The 21,909-nt window shown below is 52.7% G+C and overlaps 1 protein-coding gene across 1 annotated transcript; it reads left to right on the forward strand.

The window, feature by feature from the left end:
* Positions 1-1,034: 1,034 nt before the first annotated feature.
* On the forward strand, positions 1,035-9,655 carry LOC133359695 (cellular retinoic acid-binding protein 2-like). Its single transcript, XM_061578241.1, has 4 exons — positions 1,035-1,465; positions 6,667-6,839; positions 7,891-8,007; positions 9,505-9,655. The coding sequence occupies exons 1-4, from the start codon at positions 1,396-1,398 to the stop codon at positions 9,553-9,555; spliced, it is 411 nt and encodes a 136-aa protein (XP_061434225.1). The 5' UTR covers positions 1,035-1,395; the 3' UTR covers positions 9,556-9,655.
* The last annotated feature ends 12,254 nt before the right edge of the window (positions 9,656-21,909 follow it).

Here is a 21,909-nt window from a genome sequence, read left to right on the forward strand (position 1 = left end):
TCCACTCATTCTCTCTCTCACTCTCCACTCATTCCCTCTCTCACTCTCCACTAATTCCCTCTCTCATTCTCCACTCATTCCCTCTCTCATTCTCAACTCATTCCCTCTCTCTCATTCTCCACTCCCTCCCGCACTCTCCACTCATTCCCTCTCTCACTCTCCACTCATTCCCTCCCGCACTCTCCACTCATTCTCACTCTCCACTCATTCCCTCCCGCACTCTCCACTCATTCCCTCTCTCACTCTTCACTCATTCCCTCCCGCACTCTCCACTCATTCGCTCTCTCATTCTCCACTCATTCCCTCTCTCACTCTTCACTCATTCCCTCCCGCACTCTCCACTCATTCGCTCTCTCACTCTCCACTCATTCCCTCTCTCTCATTCTCCACTCCCTCCCGCACTCTCCACTCATTCCCTCTCCCGCACTCTCCACTCATTCCCTTTCGCTCACTCTCCACTGCTCTCCCTCCGTCTGCGACTCACTTCGCCACTGCATTCATTGTTTGGTGGACTTAATTCATACCGACTCGTCTTCCTTCATTGCAGCACCTCCGTAGCTCTCATTTCGAATTCCTTCTTACGAATTCGCTCATTCATTCTCACTCTCGTTCATTCTGTAACCCGTTTAGTTCCCATTCTAGAACATCCCTTACTCGCTCGCCCATTCATTCATTCGATGTTATATTATTGGTAATTCATTCATCTCTATGACGTTCATCCTCATCTCTTGCCCTCCACTCTGCCGTTCACTCATTCTCCCATTCATTCATTCACTCGCTCATTCGCCCGTATCATTCTCAACCCTCCCTCTCTGCCACTCCTTCTCCCTCTCGGACCCCCCCCCCCCTGCCTACCCACTCCCCTCTCCAAATTAATTCGCTCGCACTCACCAACCCACCCACCCACCGCCCCCGCGTCCCTTCCCACCCTCCACCCACCTCTCTCCCCTTCATCTCCACGCGGTCAGGAGTCATCAATCATCCGCACGGACACACACGCACGCAGACACAGACACACGCAGACACAGACACACACACACAGACACACACACACACACACGCAGACACACACACACGCGCGCGCACACGCACGCACGCGCACAGACAGACACACACACGCACGCGCACTCTCTCTCGTATAAAACATCAAGCGGAGGCACACGCGCTTAGAGAGCGCACTGATCGTGAGAGCCAGAGCCAGAGAGAGAGAGGGGACAACAGAGCGACACAGACGAACAGGGGAGAGAGAGAGAGATAGTTCGGGGCTGTATATAACGACGTCGGAGAAGTCTGTCGCTACCCCCCCTTCTATCTTGCGCTCTCTCCCTACGCGCGCGCATCCAGGAGGTCAGAGCTCGGGGCTTGGAGGAGGAGGAGGAGGAAGAAGCAGCGACGATGTTGAGTTTCTCGGGCACGTGGAAGATGAAGAGCAGCGAGAAGTTCGAGGACTACCTCAAAGAGCTGGGTGCGTGCAGGGTGTTGGGGGTGTATGTAGGGTGTGTGTGTGTAGGGTGTGTGTCGGGTGTGTGTGTAGGGTGTGTGTGCATGTGTGTGTGTGTAGGGTGTGTATGTGTATGGTGTGTGCGTGCAGGGTGTGTGTGTGTAGGGTGTGTGTGTGTGTGTAGGGTGTGTGTGTAGGGTGTGTGTAGGTTGTGTGTAGGGTGTGTGTGTGTATGGTGTGTGTGTAGGGTGTGTGTGTGTAGGGTGTGTGTGTATGGTGTGTGTGTAGGGTGTGTGTGTGTATGGTGTGTGTGTAGGGTGTGTGTGTAGGGTGTGTGTGTATGGGGTGTGTGTGTAGGGTGTGTGTGTAGGGTGTGTGTGTGTAGGGTGTGTGTGCAGGGTGTGTGTGTGTAGGGATTGTGTGTAGAGTGTGTGCAGGGTGTGTGTATGGTGTGTGTAGAGTGTGTGTAGGGGGTGTGTATGGTGTGTGTGTAGAGTGTGTGCAGGGTGTGTGTAGGGTGTGTGTGTGTAGGGTTTGTGTGCAGGATGTGTGTGTGTGTAGGGTGTGTGTGCAGGGTGTGTGTGTAGGGTGTGTGTGTAGGGTGTGTGTGTGTGTAGGGTTTGTGTTCAGGATGTGTGTGTGTGTAGGGTGTGTGTGCAGGGTGTGTGTGTAGGGTGTGTGTGTATGGTGTGTGTGTAGGGTGTGTGTGTATGGTGTGTGTGTAGGGTGTGTGTGTATGGTGTGTGTATGTAGGGTGTGTGTGTGTAGAGTGTGTGTAGGGTGTGTGTGTAGGGGTGTGTGTATGGTGTGTATGTAGAGTGTGTTCAGGGTGCGTGTGTGTGTAGGGTGTGTGTGTATGGTGTGTGTGTAGGGTGTGTGTGTGTAGGGTGTGTGTAGGGTGTGTGTATGGTGTGTGTGTACGGTGTATGTGTGTAGGGTGTGTGTGTGTAGGGTGTGTGTGTAGGGTGTGTGTGTGTAGGGTGTGTGTGTGCAGGGTGTGTGTGTGTAGGGTGTGTGTGTCGGGTGTGTGTGTGTAGGGTGTGTGTGTGCAGGGTGTGTGTGTGTGTGTCGGGTGTGTGTGTGCAGGGTGTGTGTATGTAGGGTGTGTGTGTCGGGTGTGTGTATAGGGAGCGGCAGAGTAGTGGTTAGCACGCTGCGCTACAAACCCGGTGACCAAAGTTTGATTCCCCGCTCACGGCCAACACCAGTGACGATTATCTGAACCGGTCCTGGGCCTCCTCTTGGTCGACTCAGCCTCAAATGAGTACCTGGGGCGGTGTGTAGTAAATATCGCCACTGGGGAGACAAGGGCGGCCGGGCGTGTGGCTGGCCACCCACCCCCTCGTGCGCCGTGCTGGCCTTCATAGGTGCTTCCCTAACAGCACTTGCCCCAAAAGTCTGTTAAGGCTACACGGGGGAATCTTTGTTTTGTGTGTGGGTAGTGTGTGTGTGTATGGGGCGTGTGTCTGTATGGGTGTAGGGTGTGTGTGTGTAGAGTGTGGGTTTGTGTAGGGTGTGTTTGGGAGCGGTGGTGAACGGACTTGCGCTACGACCCAGGCGACTCGAGTTCGATTCCCGTTCACAGTGGGAACTATTTAAAGGTCGACTCAGCCTTCAAAGTTTATCTTTTGCGGGGAGACAAAGGCGGCCGAGAGTGGTGTTGGCTCCCCACCCCCGCATCGTGTCCCGTGCCGGCCTTCATAGGTGCTCGCAAACACAACTTGCCCCAACTGCCAGTTACGGCTATACGGGGGGTCTTTGTGTAGGTGTCTCTTGTGTGTGTGTGTAGGTGTCTGTGTGTGTGTAGGTGTCTGTGTGTGTGTGTGTGTAGGTGTCTGTGTGTGTGTGTAGGTGTCTGTGTGTGTGTAGGTGTCTGTGTGTGTAGGTGTCTGTGTGTGTGTAGGTGTCTCTGTGTGGGTATAGGTGTCTCTGCATGTGTGTAGGTGTCTCTGTATGTGTGTAGGTGTCTCTGTGTGTGTAGGCGTCTCTGTGTGTGTGTAGGTGTCTCTGTATGTGTGTAGGTGTCTGTGTGTGTGTGTAGGTGTCTCTATGTGTGTAGGTGTCTCTGTGTGTGTAGGTGTATCTGTGTATGTGTAGGTGTCTGTATGTGTGTGTAGGTGTCTCTGTATGTGTGTAGGTGTCTCTGTGTGTGTAGGTGTCTCTGTATCTGTGTGTAGGTGTCTCTGTGTGGGTGCCGGCAGGTGCTAGAATTTGGGTGTCAGCCACTCGTGACTCAGCCGGGTTCTCAAGCCGCGTGAGTTGATGTTCTCAGCCCGGTCACCAATAGGAACGATGTCCGACGTTTCGCTCCACGTGGAAATAAATGAACGTACAATTCGGATTTAGACCTCCTATTTAAAAAAAAATGGAGGGACCGCCACGCCCCCAGTGTTCTCAGTGTGTGGGCGACTGCGCCCCCTACTGGGGCACGCGTGAAAGACCCCTGCGTGAGATTCCCCAATGGATTCTTGACCTCAATTCCACGGAGCCTACAGTCGGAATAAACTGCGTTAGAAAAAACATTTTATTTAAACAAAAAATGTTGACATGAAAACTAATAGCGATGAAAGTTTACGAAATCAACACGCAGGACTGTCCTGCCATTTACGTATGCACGGTGATGAGATGTTAACTACCTCGCCTGGTGTACAGGAGGTCGTGGGTTCGATCCCGACTCTGACGCCTGCTGTATATTTGGAGTTTGCGTGTCTCTCTCGTCATCATCACGGTGGCTAGGAGATGTTAACTACCTCGCCTAGTATGCAGGAGGTCGTGGGTTCGATTCTGACTCTGACGCCTGCTGTATATTTGGAGTTTGCGTGTCTCTCTCTCTCTCTCATTATCACGGTAGCTAGGAGATGTTAACTACCTCGCCTGATATGAAGGAGGTCGTGGGTTCGATCCTGACTCTGACGCCTGCTGTATATTTGGAGTTTGCGTGTCTCTCTCCTCGTAGTCGCGTGGATTTTTCTCCGGGTCCTCCGGGGTTTCCCTCCACATTTAGAATCAACATCACCACACGCTTAGACTATTTGGCTGCTGTAAATTTCCACATGGTGATGATGATGATAAGCAACTTCGTTGAGCTTCATTTGTGGCCAGGTCGCTTCTGAAAAAGAGCTCTAAGGCTCATTGGGGCCTTACCTGGTAAAATCAATTTAACGCTTCGTTGTAACATAACACTCAGGCCTTAAAAGGGAAAATATATAATTGGCCGACGTTTCGGGCAACGACCCTGCTTCATAGCACACGAAGACGGACCATAGCCCTCAACGTCGCCTATTATGTCCGTCCGTATGTTGAACTTCTTTCGCGCCGTACGTAGCCAACCGCGCTAATAATCCGAGGTGCGATACATAACCTGTCGATTTCGTTGTTGCCGCAGCTGTTGTTGTTGTTGTTATTGATTGTGCCACCACAGGCGGCAGGCATCGCCAATTAGTGTACCTGCCATGCGGTCAGCGAACGTGTCAAGCAATCGCTTTCGATCAGTGCAGCAAATAAATAAGAATCACGATAACAACAGCAACAACAACGACGCATCGATGTATGATGGACGGCGGTCCTGCAGTCATCTCGAACGTGAGAGCCCTTTTATTTAGCCACACGGAGGGCCCATTGAGAAGCGTTGCTCATTGCGTCGCAGGGACGCGGGCGAGTCGGCGCGTGTCCGCAAATGTCAGGCGCTTCTTGGGTGGCAAGGGTTGGTGGATCACGCAGAGATTCGCGAAACTCCTCGCCAAAAAAATAAAAACTCGACGGGGTCTCCGTGCGTGGCGACAGGGAATCCGTGACCCACGGGTGGCCTGGCAGAGCACACCAACTCGCTACGTTTGAGAAGCCGATTTCATCACAACTATGGGTCTCCACACGAGTTGATGAGTCTCTGTGGTGAGGCTATGAGTCCCTCTATGTGAGTCGATAGGCCAGTCTATGAGTCTCCACGTAAGTCACTGGTGACCCGGCTGAGACCATCACACTTGAGCACACGGTTTTTAAGGACGCGCGGTTCAACCACGGATTCGAACTCAGGCGTCTCAGGGGTCGTCGGCTCAGCGTCTCCAACGCGGCCAATACGATCCCCCCCCCCAAATCAGCACGAGTCGCAGTGGAGTCTCAGCCGACAAACTACAGGCACCGAGCTCTCGATCTGTCTACGTGTAAAACACCAGCGAGACAACCCAGTTTCGGGCGAGCAGCTTTAATAGGGTCCCGTGCTGTAAAATGCGCCAAGCTCGACTGCCACCCACGCGTGTGGGAGTGATACTGACACGTGTCCCCCTGTAGTCTTCAGTTTGTCTACACCTCTGCGTGCGTAACTACGTCTGAGTGTCTCGATCTCTCCCCCGTGTCTCTGCGTGTCCTGTCCGCTCGTTTATGTGTCTCCACGCCTCGTCTGTCTGTGAATCTCCGTGCACCGGTGTCTCTCTGTGTGTCTCTGTGTGTCTCTGTGTCTCTGTGTCTCTGTGTCTCCATGTCTCTCTCCGATCTTCGCTTGACCCCACGCAATGCTCACACGGCTCCGATCAGACTACGCACGCGTGGCAGGTGTCCCTTTAATTAAAGGCACCCTCTCCCAAGTAGCACCATGTTTAATATTTTGAGTTAATATTATTATTGAACTTCTTTACCCAGTAAGAACCTGACTGGGTCTCGTGGCGAATGCTCAGGAGGGTCCTACCATGCTTTCGATGATTGCTGCTGCTGTGTATAATCCCAATTGAGTCATTTGAGGTCACGAGACGAACCAGTGGATGACGATGATGATGGTCGAGATGATGATGATGCTGCTGCTGACTCCAGCGTGACGACTCAGAGTGAACGTTTTCCTGATGCTGATGTTCGCTGCATTGCCGATAGACTTAATTTTACTTTATTCGTCTCCATCATCGTCATGATTATCCTCATCATTGTCGTCATCATGATCATCACCATCATCGCCGTCACGATCATCACCATCATCGTCGTCACAATCATCACCATCATCGCCGTCACGATCATCACCATCATCGTCACAATCATCACCATCATCGCCGTCACGATCATCACCATCATCGCCGTCACGATCATCACCATCATCGCCGTCACGATCATCACCATCATCGCCGTCACGATCATCACCATCATCGCCGTCACGATCATCACCATCATCGCCGTCACGATCATCACCATCATCGCCGTCACGATCATCACCATCATCGCCGTCACGATCATCATCGCCGCAGGCATCAACGTGATGCTGAGGAAGATGGCCGCGGCGGCGAAACCCACGGTGGAGATTCGCCAGGACGGAGAGAACTTCTACATCAAGACGTGGACCTCCATCCGCAGCACGGAGGTCAACTTCAAGGTGGGCGAGGAGTTCGAGGAGGAGACCATGGACGGACGCAAGATGAAGGTAAGACGACGACGAGGAGGAGAGGTGGTGGTGGAAGAGGAGGAGTGGAGGAGGAAGGGGAGGGGTGGAGGAAGAGGGGTGGTGGAGGAGCAGGGGTAGTCGAGGGTTGGTGGAGGAGGGGTGGAGGAGTGGAGGAGGAAGGGGAGGGGTGGAGGAAGAGGGGTGGTGGAGGAGGAGGGGTAGACGAGGGTTGGTGGAGGAGGGGTGGAGTGGAGGAGGAGGTGGGTTGGTGGAGGAAGGGGAGGGGTGGTGGAGGAGGGGTGGAGGAGTGGAGGAGGAGGTGGGTTGGTGGAGGAAGGGGAGGGGTGGTGGTGGAGGAGGGATGGTGGTGGAGGAAGAGGAGTGGTGGACGAGGGTTGGTGGAAGAGGAGGAGTGGAGGAGGAAGGGGTGGAGGAAGAGGGGTGGTGGAGTAGGAGGGGTAGTCGAGGGTTGGTGGAGGAGGGGTGGAGGAGGAGTGGAGGAGGGGTGATGGAGGAGGAGGATGTTACTGAGAATAGTGAGTTGCAGGATGAGGTGCCATCGCAGGGCACTTTACACGCGATCAGCCACGAGCATCGCATCTCAACACATTCCAAAGGGCACCCCCAGTGGCAGCTGTCCCTGTGTGACACAACGTGATTCAGTGCCAGGCCTGCGAGTGGTGCATTTAGTCTGCTGCCAGTGGGCGCCATGATTGCTGCTGCTGCTCTACGTGATCCCATGTGTCACGGTTCGCATTTTACCAAATCCGGACCGTGACATCTGCCATCACGCCCTGGCCTGCGCCTCGATTCGAATGACGTCGCGGGGATCTTCAACGTCCGCTGCGAGCGACGCCGACGGCGCGTCGCGTATTCACGGCGAATTAACGAACACCGCAGGCGTTAACCAGGGCGCGGGCCTGCGGGCCGCTTCGAACCGCGCGCGCTTCTGCGACGCCACCGACGAACGGCCCCTGCGATCGCCGGGCCTCGCCAATAGGGTCACCAAGAGTAGCAGTGACGACGACGATGACGATGACGACGACGATGATGATGATGGTCCCCACTCCCTGCCCCTACCTGCACGCAGAGCGTGGTGAAGTGGGAGAAAGACGACAAGCTGCAGTGCGTGCAGCTGCCACTCAAGGGCGACGGTCTGCAGACCGAGTGGAGCCGCGAGATGGTGTCGGAGAACGAGCTCATCCTGGTGAGAGGCGGGGGGGGGGGGCGAGGGAGGGGGCTTGGGTGGAGGGGCTGGGGGGCTGGGGATTGAGGGGGGAGACCCGGGAGGAGGAGTGGGGGGGGGGGTATTTATTTTGCTCGTTGGACGTCCGAGATACAAAGCTGTTGACCTTGGCCACGTCGGCAGAGCTTCCCGTAAGAAGTCCGAAACGTTCTTGGGAGGCGTCCAGAGCATCTCCAGCGAGGCAGCCCCCCCCCCTCTCCCCCACCAGGCCCCCCCCCCCCATGAAGCGCTTTCGGCGAAGCCGCCCGCCTGCAGCGCCACTCTGGAGAGCGGTGCCGCTTTGGCCAGGATTCCTCGCTGGCTGGTGGGCTGGCGACAAGTAGCAGCAGTGTCGCTTCCAAGAACTCGGAGTTCAGTGGGATGGGTGGAGCTGCCCCTCTGCACGCTCAAAACGAAACTCAAATCCATGGAGGGGGGCGGGGGGTGGGATCTCTGGGCAGTTTCGAATGAAGCTAGTGCGGGGCCTGTAGCATTATGTTATAAAGGGGCCCTAAATAAAATATAAAACACGTAAATATTCAAACACAAATGTTTTACTTGCATAGTAAAGTAATTATATTTTTCCATTCGCTGTACAGCCAGATAATACTAAAAATCGCTAACCTTAAACACCCAGTCGTACATAAAAAGGCGGTGTAGTACTATAGTAATCGAGCAAGTGCAGAATCACTGAACCGGAATTGATAGCTTGAAAGCGTTTAGCGCGGGGCCCTTGAAAGTGCGGGGCCCGTAGCTACTACTTGTGCGACTACAATAATTCGGCCTTCGCTTCCATGGCACCACATTTCTCTTCCAGGAGGCATTTTTCCTCTTTTAGCTCGGCCACTGCTCTATCCAATCCCACCGGCCATTGTCACTGACGCAGAGCAAACCTTGTGATGCCACGCGCGGTTACTGGGCCATCCACACCCAGTCTCGTGTGCCACAGTGCCGGCCTTCATAGGGCTGCTACTCGCGCTAAGGGGCCGTCCATAAATGACGTCACGCACCTAGGGGGAGGGAGGGGGTCAGACATTTGTGACGATGTGTGACGAGGGGAGGGGGGGTTAGAAATGTGACGTTAAATAAAAATTCGTAACTTTAAATAAATATAGACAACACGTTCTACTTAATTAAATAGACTTTGTAATAAATGTTTTCTCCTACAACATCAGAGTGCAGCGCCACATTAAATACGCACTACAATGACAATAGTTTAAAGCGATTTGAAGCACGCTTTATTTGGGGGGGGGGGGGGGGACAGAGCGTTGTGACTTCATATTTGTGGGGGGGGGGTCTTAATTTTTGTGACGCCGTGTGACGAGAGTGGGGGGGGGGGGGGTCAAAAATCGTCCAAAATCGCGTGACGTCATTTATGGACGGCCCCTAACGGCACGCGCCCCCGATAGCCAACGAACACATTTGTGAATCCGTCCTCTTCTGAACGCTGCTGCTGCTGTTGTTGTTGTCGTTCTGCAGACGATGTCCTGCAAGGACGCGGTGTGCACTCGCGTCTACGTCAAGGAGTGAATTCCGGCAGGGAAGATGAGCGATGATTGAGACCAAGATAACACTTACACACACGTACATACACACACATACATACACACGCTTACATACACACACTTACATACACACGCTTACATACACACACATACATACACACGCTTACATACACACACATACACATACATACACACACGTACACTCACATACATACACATACATACACATACATACACACACATACATACACATACATACACACACATACACACATACATACATACACACACGTACATACACACACACATACATACACACACACGCTTACATACACACACATACATAAACACGCATACGTACATACACACACAAAGACATACATACACACGCATGCAAAGACATACACACATACATGCACACATACAAAGACATTCACGTACATACACACACATACATACACACAAAGGTATACAAAGTTAAAGATACATACACACATACACACATATATGAAGACATACACACACATACAAAGATATACACACATAAATGCATAATTTAATACAGGTTAGCTCATGTTTACGCGAAGATATGTACACATACACAAAGATACACAGAAATACATAAACGTGCACACAGGTAAAAATATACACACATCTTCACACACACACGTAAACACACTCACACGTCACACCGCGCCGTAGGTAATTAATTAGCAAAGTTGGGGTGACGGTAAGCACAGGGAGAAGGAAGAAATGACGACTCTAAAGTGTCCGTAGAACCAACCACCCCCTCCTGCGTCTCTCCCGTGCGTGTGTCGTGACCCGACTCTCAACGTCTGTTTACTAAAAAAGAAGTCACTCTCTAAGGTGGTACTCTTAATAATGTTGTTGTTGTTGTCCTGCTCGTTGTTTGTCTTTGTTGCTGTATCAGCCGCGCGATATATTATTGAACAAAATAAATACCACTCGAAAGGTAACGGATATGGTGATGTTGATATCGATGATGGGGATACTGTTTGTGATGATGATGTTGATGATGTTGATGTTGATTATAATGGTGATGATATTGGTGATGTTGATAGTGCTGATGTTGATGATTTTGATGATGTTGATGATGATGGTGATGTTGATGATGATGGTGATGTTGATGATGATGTTGATGATATTGGTGATGATGTTGATAGTGGTGATGATGATTTTGATTATGGTGGTGATGTTGATGATGTTGATGGTAATTATATTGATGATGTTGATGTTGGTGATGATGGTGATGATGTTGATGATAATGATATTGGTAATGATGTTGATAGTGGTGATGATGATGATGTTGATGGTGATGATGTTGATGATAGGCAGGCAGGCGCGCTTGTAGGTTTGTTGTTGTTGGAGTAGGAATGTTGGAGTAGGAATGGTGGAGTGGGAATGTTGTATTGGGAATGGTTCTTTGCTTCGCACCCAATAAAGCCCCCGCCTCCAGAGATGCGCTCCACATCATTCTGCGTCTTCAGTCACGGTAGTGGTGGTCACGGTGGTGGTGGTCACGGTGTACCATCGGGCACTCCACCCCGACAACTCCCAATCGGTGATGGGGCATTTCTGGAGAGAGTGGAGAGTTTCCCATACCTGGGCAGTGTGCTCATGATCGGCTCCGGTTTGACAGCAGAGGTCTCACTCAGAATCAGTCGAGCGGCATTATCTTTTCATCGGTTGCGTCACGCTGAGTGGAAGCTACCTGGTCTGTCACTCCGCACGAAGCTTTGGGTCTTCTCTGCCACGGTCATTCCCTCCCTTATCTACGCTTGCGAAACGTGGACCCCCCTAACGGAGCATCTTCGCCGATTGAAAACATTTTGGCTGGTCTGCCTACGATTCATACTGGGTTTAACCAGGCTGGATTGTGTGAAGAGCTCACAAATCTTTGAAAGATCTGGGCAAAGTCCCATCGGTGAGCTCCTCCGGCAGGCAAGGCTGCGTTGGCTGGGTCATGTAGCCCGCATGCCCAGTCACCGCATGCCTAAACAGATTCTGTTTGGCCGGATAGAGGGGGCTAAACGGGCGAAGTGATGTGGTACAAGAGGATGTGGAGCTGAGTGGACTTGCCGATGACTAGTACCAGCGGTGTCAAGATCGACCTCTGTGGAGGATGCTACTGGGCAGTTGGAGGCAGTCGTCCTCCAACAACAACGGAGGGCGAAGGAGCGACGCTCACAACAACGAGCGGAGCGCCGGGTGGCTAAAGCACAGCAAGTTGGCACAGTAGGGGGTACACGTGGTGCATCAGCCAGTCATCTCAATCATCTCAGTCAGTCGACCCGTGGAAACCTGGGTCTGCCCCGTGACTTCCTGCCAGCGGGCGTTCGACACTTCACGTTGCCTCAAGGTGCACATAGCTTGGCACAAACGTCGTGGTGACGTCACCGCCACTTAGTGGGGAATGGCGGTTGCTGTTGTTGTTGGTCACGGTGGTGGTCACAGTGGTGGTGGTCACGGTGGTGATGCTGATGGTGGTGTTGATGGTGTTCGTGGCGAGTGTAGCGGTTTGCCAATTGCGCTATGATCCCCGCAACCAGAATTCGATTCCCGCTCATGACCCATCGCAGTCGCAAATATCCCCTAGGTCGACCCAGCCTCAAATGAGTACCTGTTGCGGTGCGTAAACATCGCCACTGGGGAGACAAAGGCGGCCGGGCACGGTGCCGGTCACCCACCCCAGCCACCAGCCTTCATATGTGCTCGCCAACAGCACTTGCGTCTGTTAAGGCAACAAGGGTGGATACTTATCCCTTTTTTTTTTGTCTTTCGGGGATAGTGTTGATAACGGCGTGGAGACGGTGACATCGGTGGTGGTGGTGGTGACGACGGCGGCGATGCTGTTTGTGGCATGGTGTCGCAATGTTTGTGCCAGCTCCACCAATGGAGCATTTCGAACTTCGCGTGGGAGAAACCAACCTCCGAGGCCGCTGTCTGCGTGGCCAACGCGGCCGAAATCCGAATCCCCGAGCGCGCTCCATCTCCTCCCATCCCTTCCACCTGCCGCTCCTATCTCTCTTTTTTTTCTTCCTTTTTTATCGTTTTTTTTACGATCAGTGGAAACAAGAAGATGCTCGGTGTAGTCGGCACTTTGCTTCGTTCATAATTTCGTATTTTTTTTTATAACTTTGCTTTATGTAAACCCCCACCTCTCGCTCACTCTCTCGCTCACTCTTTCGCTCACTCTCTCGCCACTCTCTTTTCTTTTTACGATCAGAGGAAACAAGAAGATGCTCGGTGTAGTCGACACTTTGCTTCGTTCATCATTTCGTTTTTTTTTCAATGCTTTGCTTTGTGTGCCCCCCTCCCCCCCTGTTTAAATGAAAGATTTCACAAAAGATTTCACGCTCTCCTCCTTCTTACCCATTCCTTCTCTCTACCCCCTCTCTCTACCCCCCCTCTCTCTCTACCCCCTCTCTCTACCCCCCCTCTCTCTCTACTCCCCCCTCTCTCTACCCCCTCTCTCTACCCCCTCTCTCGCTACCCACTCTCTCTACCCCCCCTCTCTCTACCCCTTCTCTCTACCCCTCTCTCTACCCCCCCTCTCTCTCTACCCCCTCTCTCTCTACCCCCTCTCTCTACCCCCTCTCTCTACCCCCCCTCTCTCTCTACCCCTTCTCTATACCCCCCCTCTCTCTACCCCTCTCTCTCTACCCCCCCCCTCTCTCTCTACCCCCTCTCTCTCTACCCCCCTCTCTCTCTACCCCCCCCTCTCTACCCCCTCTCTCTACCCCCTCTCTCTACCCCCCCTCTCTCTACCCCTTCTCTCTACCCCCTCTCTCTCTACCCCCCCCCCCCTCTCTCTCTACCCCCTCTCTCCCTACTCTATGTCCATGTTCCCCCTGTTTCTCCCTTCCCTTCCACCTGCCGCTCCACTCTCTCTCTCTCTCCACTGTGTATTTCATATTGAAATCGCCTCCAGTGCTTTTGCTGCTGGCGGCAATAAAAGTTGTTTAAAAGTCTCTCCACTCTCTCGCTCGCTCTCCTCGAACGCCGCGCACGGCGCATCCGCGGCGCCTTCATCCAGCCGGCACCGCATGTTCCCGCACCTGGAGTCCGTCTCTCCCCACCGGCACTCAGAGGCGGAGGGCGTGGAGAGCTCTTTGGGGGCGCGCGGGTGAGAGCGGAGGAGATGACGATAGAGAGGGGGGGGGCAGGGGTGTAAGGGGGGGGGGTAACACTGTAACCCCACCGGGACAGCACCAGCGCCTTCTAGCCCTCCGCGTGTGCCGCGCGTGACTTCCCACTCACTCACTCACTCCTAACCCCCCTTCCGCCGCTCCTCCTTCCTTCTCATCCCTCCACTCCTATTCACTCCTCACCCCCTTCCTCCGTTCATTTCTTCCTCACTCGCGTCCACAGATGCCTCCTCCTGCCCCCCTTACCCTCGCGTGTTCCCCTCTGCAGATTCTACCGCTGCAGTTCCCCTCCCACCCACCCCCCACCCACCCCCCATCTCTATTTCTTTTTTTTTACGATCAGAGGAAACAAGAAGATGCTCGATGTAGTCGGCACTTTGCTTCGTTCATCATTTCGTTTTCTTTTAAATGCTTCGCTTTATGTAACCCCCCCCCCCCCCCCCGTTTACATGAAAAATTTCACAAGAGACTTCACGCTCTGCTCTCCTCCTTCTTACACATTCCCCCTCTCTCTACCCCCCTCCTCTCTCTCTACCCCCCCCCCCTCTCTCCTTACTCTATGTCGACGTCCTCCCTGTTTTCTATGTAATATTCATCCCGAATGATCTCCTTCAATGTCATCATTCTCTCCCTCTCGTCCATCCCTTCCCCATTCCCCCCCACATCCCTCTCTCCCTCCAATCACTGCTTCCCATTTCTCACATCTCTCGGTCTCATCACCATTTCACATCCACCAACTCCTCCCCCCCCCGGAGTCTATCTCATCAAACAAACGCTCCATCGCTTCGCATCCTTTCATCCCACCCCACACACCCTCACACTCTCTCATCAGTCACGCGACGGGAGGATCGAGGGATGGAGGGAGGGGGGCAGGCACCCCCCCCCCGCAGCCATCTCCCCCCTCCTCCCGTGTCCCCCATCGCTCGCATCGAGACCTCGCTAATGGTCACGCATAGCACGCCCTGCCACGCTCATTGTGATTGGTGGGGGGGGGGGGGTGTTTTAATGGGGGGCACGGGGGTGGGGGGAGGTGTAAATGTCTCACTGAGCGAGAACAAATTGAGTGGCGCTCATTAATTGTCGCGGACATTCCACGTTACTATGCCGGGAGACAGTACAGCACGCGCATGACGATAACAACTGCACTTTCATTCATACGTGAGTGATAGCTCGTTTCATTTTGAGTGCATTGTTTCTTTTTGCTCTCTAACGCCCAAGCACACCGCACGCACGCGCTCCGAGGAGACGGAGCGATAACTCCGTCTCGCGCTGCTGCGTGGATCATTCACGGATTGGTTGCCTCGGAGGACTCTGTGGATAGATGGAACACCGCCGGCGGGCCTGGGGGGGCCTTCATCGGGCAGTGGATTGATCAAATCTCACGCTGACGATGATGTCTTTGTATCGGCGTCACGAGGTGTACGGCATTAAAGTAGCGGCTACAGCAGCAGGCAGGAGTGCATCACGGTGTGCCAGAGAACGGCCTCTGTAAGGTGACGTCAATTCTCAGGTCCCTACAAATTAATTGACTCGATCACACATCATCATCGTCGTCAAACGTCTTCCTTCTCCGTGCGGCTGCTGCAGCTGCTGTTGATGTTGAGCAGCAGCTGTGACGGTGTCTCCATGAATATGTGTCGGTGTGAGTCTGTGGGTCTCGGTGTGAATTTATAGATATCTGTGCGAGTCAATGGGTCTGAATGTTAATCTATGGGTCTCCATGTGAGTCTGGGTCTCAGTGTGAGTCTATGGGTCTCCATGTTAATCTATGGGTCTCCATGTGAGTCTATGGGTCTCGATGTGAGTCTATGGGTCTCTGTATGAGTCTATGGGTCTCTACGTGAGTCTATGGGTCCCAATGTGAGTATATGGGTCTCGATGTGAGTCTATGGGTCTCAATGTGAGTATATGGGTCTCAATGTGAGTCTATGGGTCTCAATGTGAGTCTATGGGTCTCTATGTGAGTCTATGGGTCTCTATGTGAGTATATGGGTCTCGATGTGAGTCTATGGGTCTCAATGTCAGTGTAAGGGTCTCAATGTGAGTCGCCAGGTTGGGAGCGCAGCGTGCTAACCACTACACTACCGCTTCCCACACGCACACACTGACACACACACACTGACAGACACAGATCTGTGAGCCCGTGGGACTCGCATGACAAATGACCCCCGATAGGCATTATGAATCGCGGCAATGAGAATCGGAGCCGTGACACAAAGTGCTGGGGGTAGCAGTGGTGGTGAGTGAGTGTGTGTGCTGGGGGTGGTCAGCGAGTCTGTGCTGGGGGTGGTGAGTGTGTGTGTGCTGGGGGTGGTGAGTGTGTGTGTGTGTGCTGGGGGTGGTGAGTGTGTGTGTGTGCTGGGGGTGGTCAGCGAGTCTGTGCTGGGGGTGGTCAGCGAGTCTGTGCTGGGGGTGGTGAGTGTGTGTGTGTGCTGGGGGTGGTGAGTGTGTGTGTGTGCTGGGGGTGGTGAGTGTGTGTGTGTGTGCTGGGGGTGGTGAGTGTGTGTGTGTGCTGGGGGTGGTCAGCGAGTCTGTGCTGGGGGTGGTCAGCGAGTCTGTGCTGGGGGTGGTGAGTGTGTGTGTGTGCTGGGGGTGGTGAGTGTGTGTGTGTGCTGGGGGGGGTGAGTGTGTGTGTGTGTGCTGGGGGTGGTGAGTGAGTGTGTGTGTGCTGGGGGTGGTCAGCGAGTCTGTGCTGGGGGTGGTGAGTGTGTGTGTGTGTGCTGGGGGTGGTGAGTGTGTGTGTGTGCTGGGGGTGGTGAGTGTGTGTGTGTGCTGGGGGTGGTGAGTGTGTGTGTGTGCTGGGGGTGGTGAGTGTGTGTGTGTGCTGGGGGTGGTCAGTATGTGTGTGTGTGCTGGGGGTGGTGAGCGAGTGTGTGTGTGCTGGGGGTGGTGAGCGAGTGTGTGAGTTTTGGGGGTGGTGAGTGTGTGTGTCCTGGGGGTGAGTGTGTGAGTTTTGGGGGTGGTGAGTGTGTGTGTGCTGGGGGTGAGTGTGTGAGTGTGTGCTTGGGGTGGTGAGTGAATGTGTGTGTGTGTGCTGGGGGTGGTGAGTGAGTGTGTGTGCTGGGGGGGTTGGGGTGAGTGTGTGTGTGCTGGGGGTGAGTGTGTGTGTGTGCTGGGGGTGAGTGTGTGTGTGCTGGGGGTGAGTGTGTGTGTGTGTGCTGGGGGTGGTGAGTGTGTGTGTGCTGGGGGTGGTGAGTGTGTGTATGTGCTTGGGGTGGTGAGTGTGTGTATGTGCTTGGGGTGGTGAGTGTGTGTATGTGCTTGGGGTGGTGAGTGAATGTGTGTGTGTGTGCTGGGGGTGAGTGTGTGTGTGCTGGGGGTGGTGAGTGAGTGTGTGTGCTGGGGGTGTGAGTGTGTGTGTGCTGGGGGTGGTGAGTGTGTGTGCTGGGGGTGAGTGTGTGTGTGCTGGGGGTGAGTGTGTGTGTGTGTGCTGGGGGTGGTGAGTGTGTGTGTGCTGGGGGTGGTGAGTGTGTGTGTGCTGGGGGTGGTGAGTGTGTGTGTGTGCTTGGGGTGGTGAGTGAGTGTGTGTGCTGGGGGTGGTGAGTGTGTGTGTGGCTATTGCTGGCCACCCACCCCGTCGTGTGACGCTCCGGCCTTCCTAGGTGCTACTCGTTAACAGCACTTGCCACAACAATCTGCCAAAGGCTACACGGGGAATCGTTGTCTTTGTTGTGTGCCGCCGGTGATGTGCGCGTTACTGCGTCTGTGGTAAGGCCGTAGCCCATGGAGTCAACATTGGGGGGGACCAAATCTTCCAGGGGGTCTGGGGGTCTCCCCCAGAAAAAAAAAAAATCTAAATTTGAAAACGAATTTCCTGCCTAAAATATTTTCTTTTTAAATCACTAACACATAGGACGGACTTTTTTTAGTTTTTACAAAAATATCTAATAGTGTATTGTATTACATTGCTCTGTTTTTTTCTTTTTTACTTTTCTTGTTTCATTGTATGTAATGGCAGATATTAGGGATTTATAAAGTACAACCATAACCACAATCATGTCAACATAAAGCTATTTTATAGCAATATATTGGGGGGGACATTTTTATATATATTTTATCATTATAATATATCAAATGAGTACCTGGTGCGGTGTAAAACATCAGCACTGGGGAGACAAAGGCGGCCTGGCGTGGTGTTGTCCATTCACCCCCTCGTGTACCGTGTCGGCCTTCGTAGACATAAGAACACGCAGAGACGTAAGAGCACACACATTCACACATTCACACACACAATACACACACAATACACACACAATACACACGCATTCACACACACATTCACACACACACACATTCACACATTCACACACACAATACACACACAATACAGTACACACACATTCACACACACATTCACACACACACACATTCACACATTCACACACACAATACACACACAATACACACACAATACACACACAATTCACACACACACATTCACGCACACAATACACACACATTCACACATACAGAGGTCACCGGTATAGCCTGCTTGGGGCTGTTAGCGAGCACCTATAAAGGCCTGGCACGGTACACTAGAGGGTGGATGGCCATCACCACGTCTGACCGTCTTTGTCTCCCCAGCACACAAGGGCGATGCGCGGGGTCTTTGTTAATAGGGAGCGGTGGCGCAGTGGTTACCGCTACCTAGGCACACGGACTCGTGAAGTTGGGCTACTGACCAGGACTTACGACCTCACACTCGTTTCGCGTTGTGATGGATAGGCGTGCCCTGCACTCTCGTGCTAGTGCCTTACGCCGACAATCCTTACTCTACTCCACGCCGGCTCATAGAAGCTATCCGGAGCATATTGAGTGGTGATGATGATAGTGGTAGTGGTGGTGGTTGCGACACCACCAACCACTCCATACAACCACCTAAATGCCACCACTCCACACCCACCCCCCCTCAATAAACCTGTCAGCTCGCTTATAAACGAGTGGCGGTCGCGTTTGTGTTCGCGACGCTCATTGTTGCCGGGAAGCGCTTTGAAGGAGGCGCTCTCTTTTCACCGCAGGGCGCTCACGCGATCCTTCAAATCATTCATTCTCCCCATTCATTCATTCGCCCCATTCATTCGCCACGAGAAGCATTCCATCATCTCGTGCGCGTATTGGCGAATGACGGCCGAGGAATGCGCGCGCGCGCGTAGGTGTGTGTGTAGCTGTGTGTGTGTAGCTGTGTGTGTGTAGCTGTGTGTGTGAAGCTGTGTGTGTGTGTAGCCGTGTGTGTGTAGGCGTGTGTGTGTGTAGTGGGGAGCGGTGGTGTAGCGGTTAGCGCGCTGCGCTACGAACCCGGCGACCCGAGTTCGATCCCCGCTCGTGGCCAACACCAACAGTGACGATTATCTGAACCGGGCCTGGGCCTCCCCTAGGTCGACTCAGCCTCGAATGAGTACCTGGTGCGGTGTGTAAACATCGCCACTAGGGAGACAAAGGTGGTCGGGCGTGGTGCTGGCCACCCACCCCCTCGTGTACCGTGCCAGCCTTTATAGGTGCTCTCTATTGCACTTGCACCTACAGTCTGTTAAGGCTACACGGGGGATCTTTGTCTTTGTCTCTTTAGCTGTGTGCGCGGTTTGTGTGCACGTCAGCACTGGGGAGACAAAGGCGGTCCACTGTCCCCCCACCCCCTCTACCACGCCAGGCTCATACCCCGTGGCAGCCTTAATAGGTGCTCGCTAACAGCACTTGGCACCAACAGCAACAGTTTACGAGAGGCTGTAGGGACCACGCTAGGCTCAGCCGAGCTAATCGGGGGTCCGTGTTGTATGAACATCACCGATGTTAGCCGTGGACGGGAATGGAACTCAGGTGGGCAGGGTTGTGGGGGAGGGCATCATCACGCTGCGCGCTCGCAGAATCTCCGAGACCCATGGGCATCTGCCCAACAACAACAACAACAGCAGCAGCGTCTCCGTCTCTCTCGCTCTCACCCGACATTCTATCGGTGGTGTTTTAACCCAAAAAAAATACATCTTCCACTCGGAATTGTGCGCGATGAAATGGGAGTTGTTACGGTGAAAGTGGAGTCAGCCGGGTCGTGGCTAAGCCTTGCCTTGCCGGGGTCACGAGAGGAGGATTTCTGCTCCTCCCATGAAACTCCCCCACCACCACCACCACCACTGAGCCCACGCCTGGCTCCCACAGTGCTAGCGGGGGGGGAGGCTTTTAATTTGTTCCAAATTGGACCTGGTCCGCAACTCGGAATTTCCGTCGTAGTCAGGAGTTATTTTATTTATTTAATGTTTTTTTTTATATATGTGGTTTAACCACGAGACAAAGATCACCCGTATAGCCTTAACAGTCTGTCGGAGGCAAGTGCTGTTAGCGAGTAGCAGCAGCAGCACCTATGATGGTCGGCACTGCACACGAGGGCATGGGTGGCCAACACCGCGCCCGGTCGCCTTTGTCTCCCCAGTGGCGATGTTTTACACCGCACCAGATACTCGTGTGAGGCTGAGTCGACCTAGGAGTGGCCCTATTAACGGTTCAGATAGTATAGCCACTGGTGTTGGCCGTGAGCGGGAATCGAACCCGGGTTGACAGGTTCTTAGCGTATCGCGTTAACAGCCACAAACACACTAACACACTCAAACACACACACTAACACACACTAACAAAGATGACAAAGATGACAAAGATTCCCCGTATAGCCTTAACAGACTGTAGGGGCAAGTGCTGTTAGCGAGCACCTATGAAGGCCGGAACGGAACACGAGGGGGTGGGTGGCCAGCACCACGCCCGACCGCCTTTGTCTCCCCAGTGGCGATGTTTACACACCGCACCAGGTACTCATTTAAGGCTGAGTCGACCTAACACACACACTAACATACTAATACACACTAACACACACTAGCACACACACTAACACACACACTAACACACATGAACACACACATGAACACACACACTAACACACACTCTAACACACACACTAACACACACACACTAACACACATTAACACACACTAACATACTAACACACACTAACACACTCAAACACACACACTAACACATACACACTAACACACACACACACTAACACATACACACTAACACACACTAACACACACACTAACACACACTCTAACACACACTCTAACACACACACGAACACACACACGAACACACACACTAACACACACACACTAACACACACACACTAACACACACACTAACACACACACTAACACACACACATACTAACACACAAACACTAACACACACACTAACACACACACACTAACACACACTAACACACACACTAACACACACTAACACACACACTCTAACACACACACTAACACACACTAACACACACACTAACACACACACACTAACACACACACTAACACACACTAACACACACTAACACACACACTAACACACACACTAACACACACACACTAACACACACACACACTAACACACACACACTAACACACACACACTAACACACACACACACACGCGCTGGTCTCTCTCGGTTAGCCGTGGATTGTTCCAACATGTGCCCGGAGCAAGCACGCTTCTCTCGCGAAATGTGAGTCAGCAAACTCGCGTCAAAAGTAATCAACCCATGGCCATCACCACAATCCGCTTTAATCAACATCTGCAAACTGTCTTGGTTCTTCCGTCGGGAGCGGTGGCGCAGCGGTTGGCGCAGCGGTGAGCACTTACTAACCAGCACCCCCACGCCCCCCTTTTTTTCCCATATACAGTCGTACTGCATAAGCAAGGCCGTAGTTATAATATTGAGGGGGACACATCCCCCCCAATATTCAAATATGCTCACAATGCCCCCCCCCCAATATATTGCTATAAAATAGATTTCTGTTTATATGATTATGGTTATGGTTGTACTTTATAAATCCCTAATCTCTGCCATGACATAAAATGAAACAAGAAAAAAAAGGAAAAACAGAGCAATGTAATACAATACACGTTAGACATTATTGTAAAAAAAGTCCATCCCATGTGTTAGTGAATTTTTTAAATATTTTAGACAGGAAATTCGTTTTCAAATTTTGATATTTTTTCTGGGGGGTGGACCCCCAGACCTCCTAGAAGATTTGGTCCCCCCCAATGTTGACTCCATGGCTACGGCCTTGGATATAAGTATGTACTGTATATAGCCTTGGGATATATACAGTACAAACACCTATTCATGGTAACGTCTTTGTGGGGTTGGATTGCGTCGTAGATGTG

Source organism: Lethenteron reissneri, chromosome 1, assembly GCF_015708825.2.
Source record: "Lethenteron reissneri isolate LAM-NWPU_2019-01 chromosome 1, ASM1570882v1, whole genome shotgun sequence".
Lineage (NCBI taxonomy): Eukaryota > Metazoa > Chordata > Hyperoartia > Petromyzontiformes > Petromyzontidae > Lethenteron > Lethenteron reissneri.

Bases quoted from the DNA above. Each gene is read 5' to 3' on its own strand.
- LOC133359695 (XM_061578241.1), top strand. From the start codon at position 1,396: ATGTTGAGTTTCTCGGGCACGTGGAAGATGAAGAGCAGCGAGAAGTTC. The intron at 1,466-6,666 runs GTGCGTGCAGGG...TCATCGCCGCAG, and splicing joins GGACTACCTCAAAGAGCTGG to GCATCAACGTGATGCTGAGG. The intron at 8,008-9,504 runs GTGAGAGGCGGG...GTCGTTCTGCAG, and splicing joins CGGAGAACGAGCTCATCCTG to ACGATGTCCTGCAAGGACGC.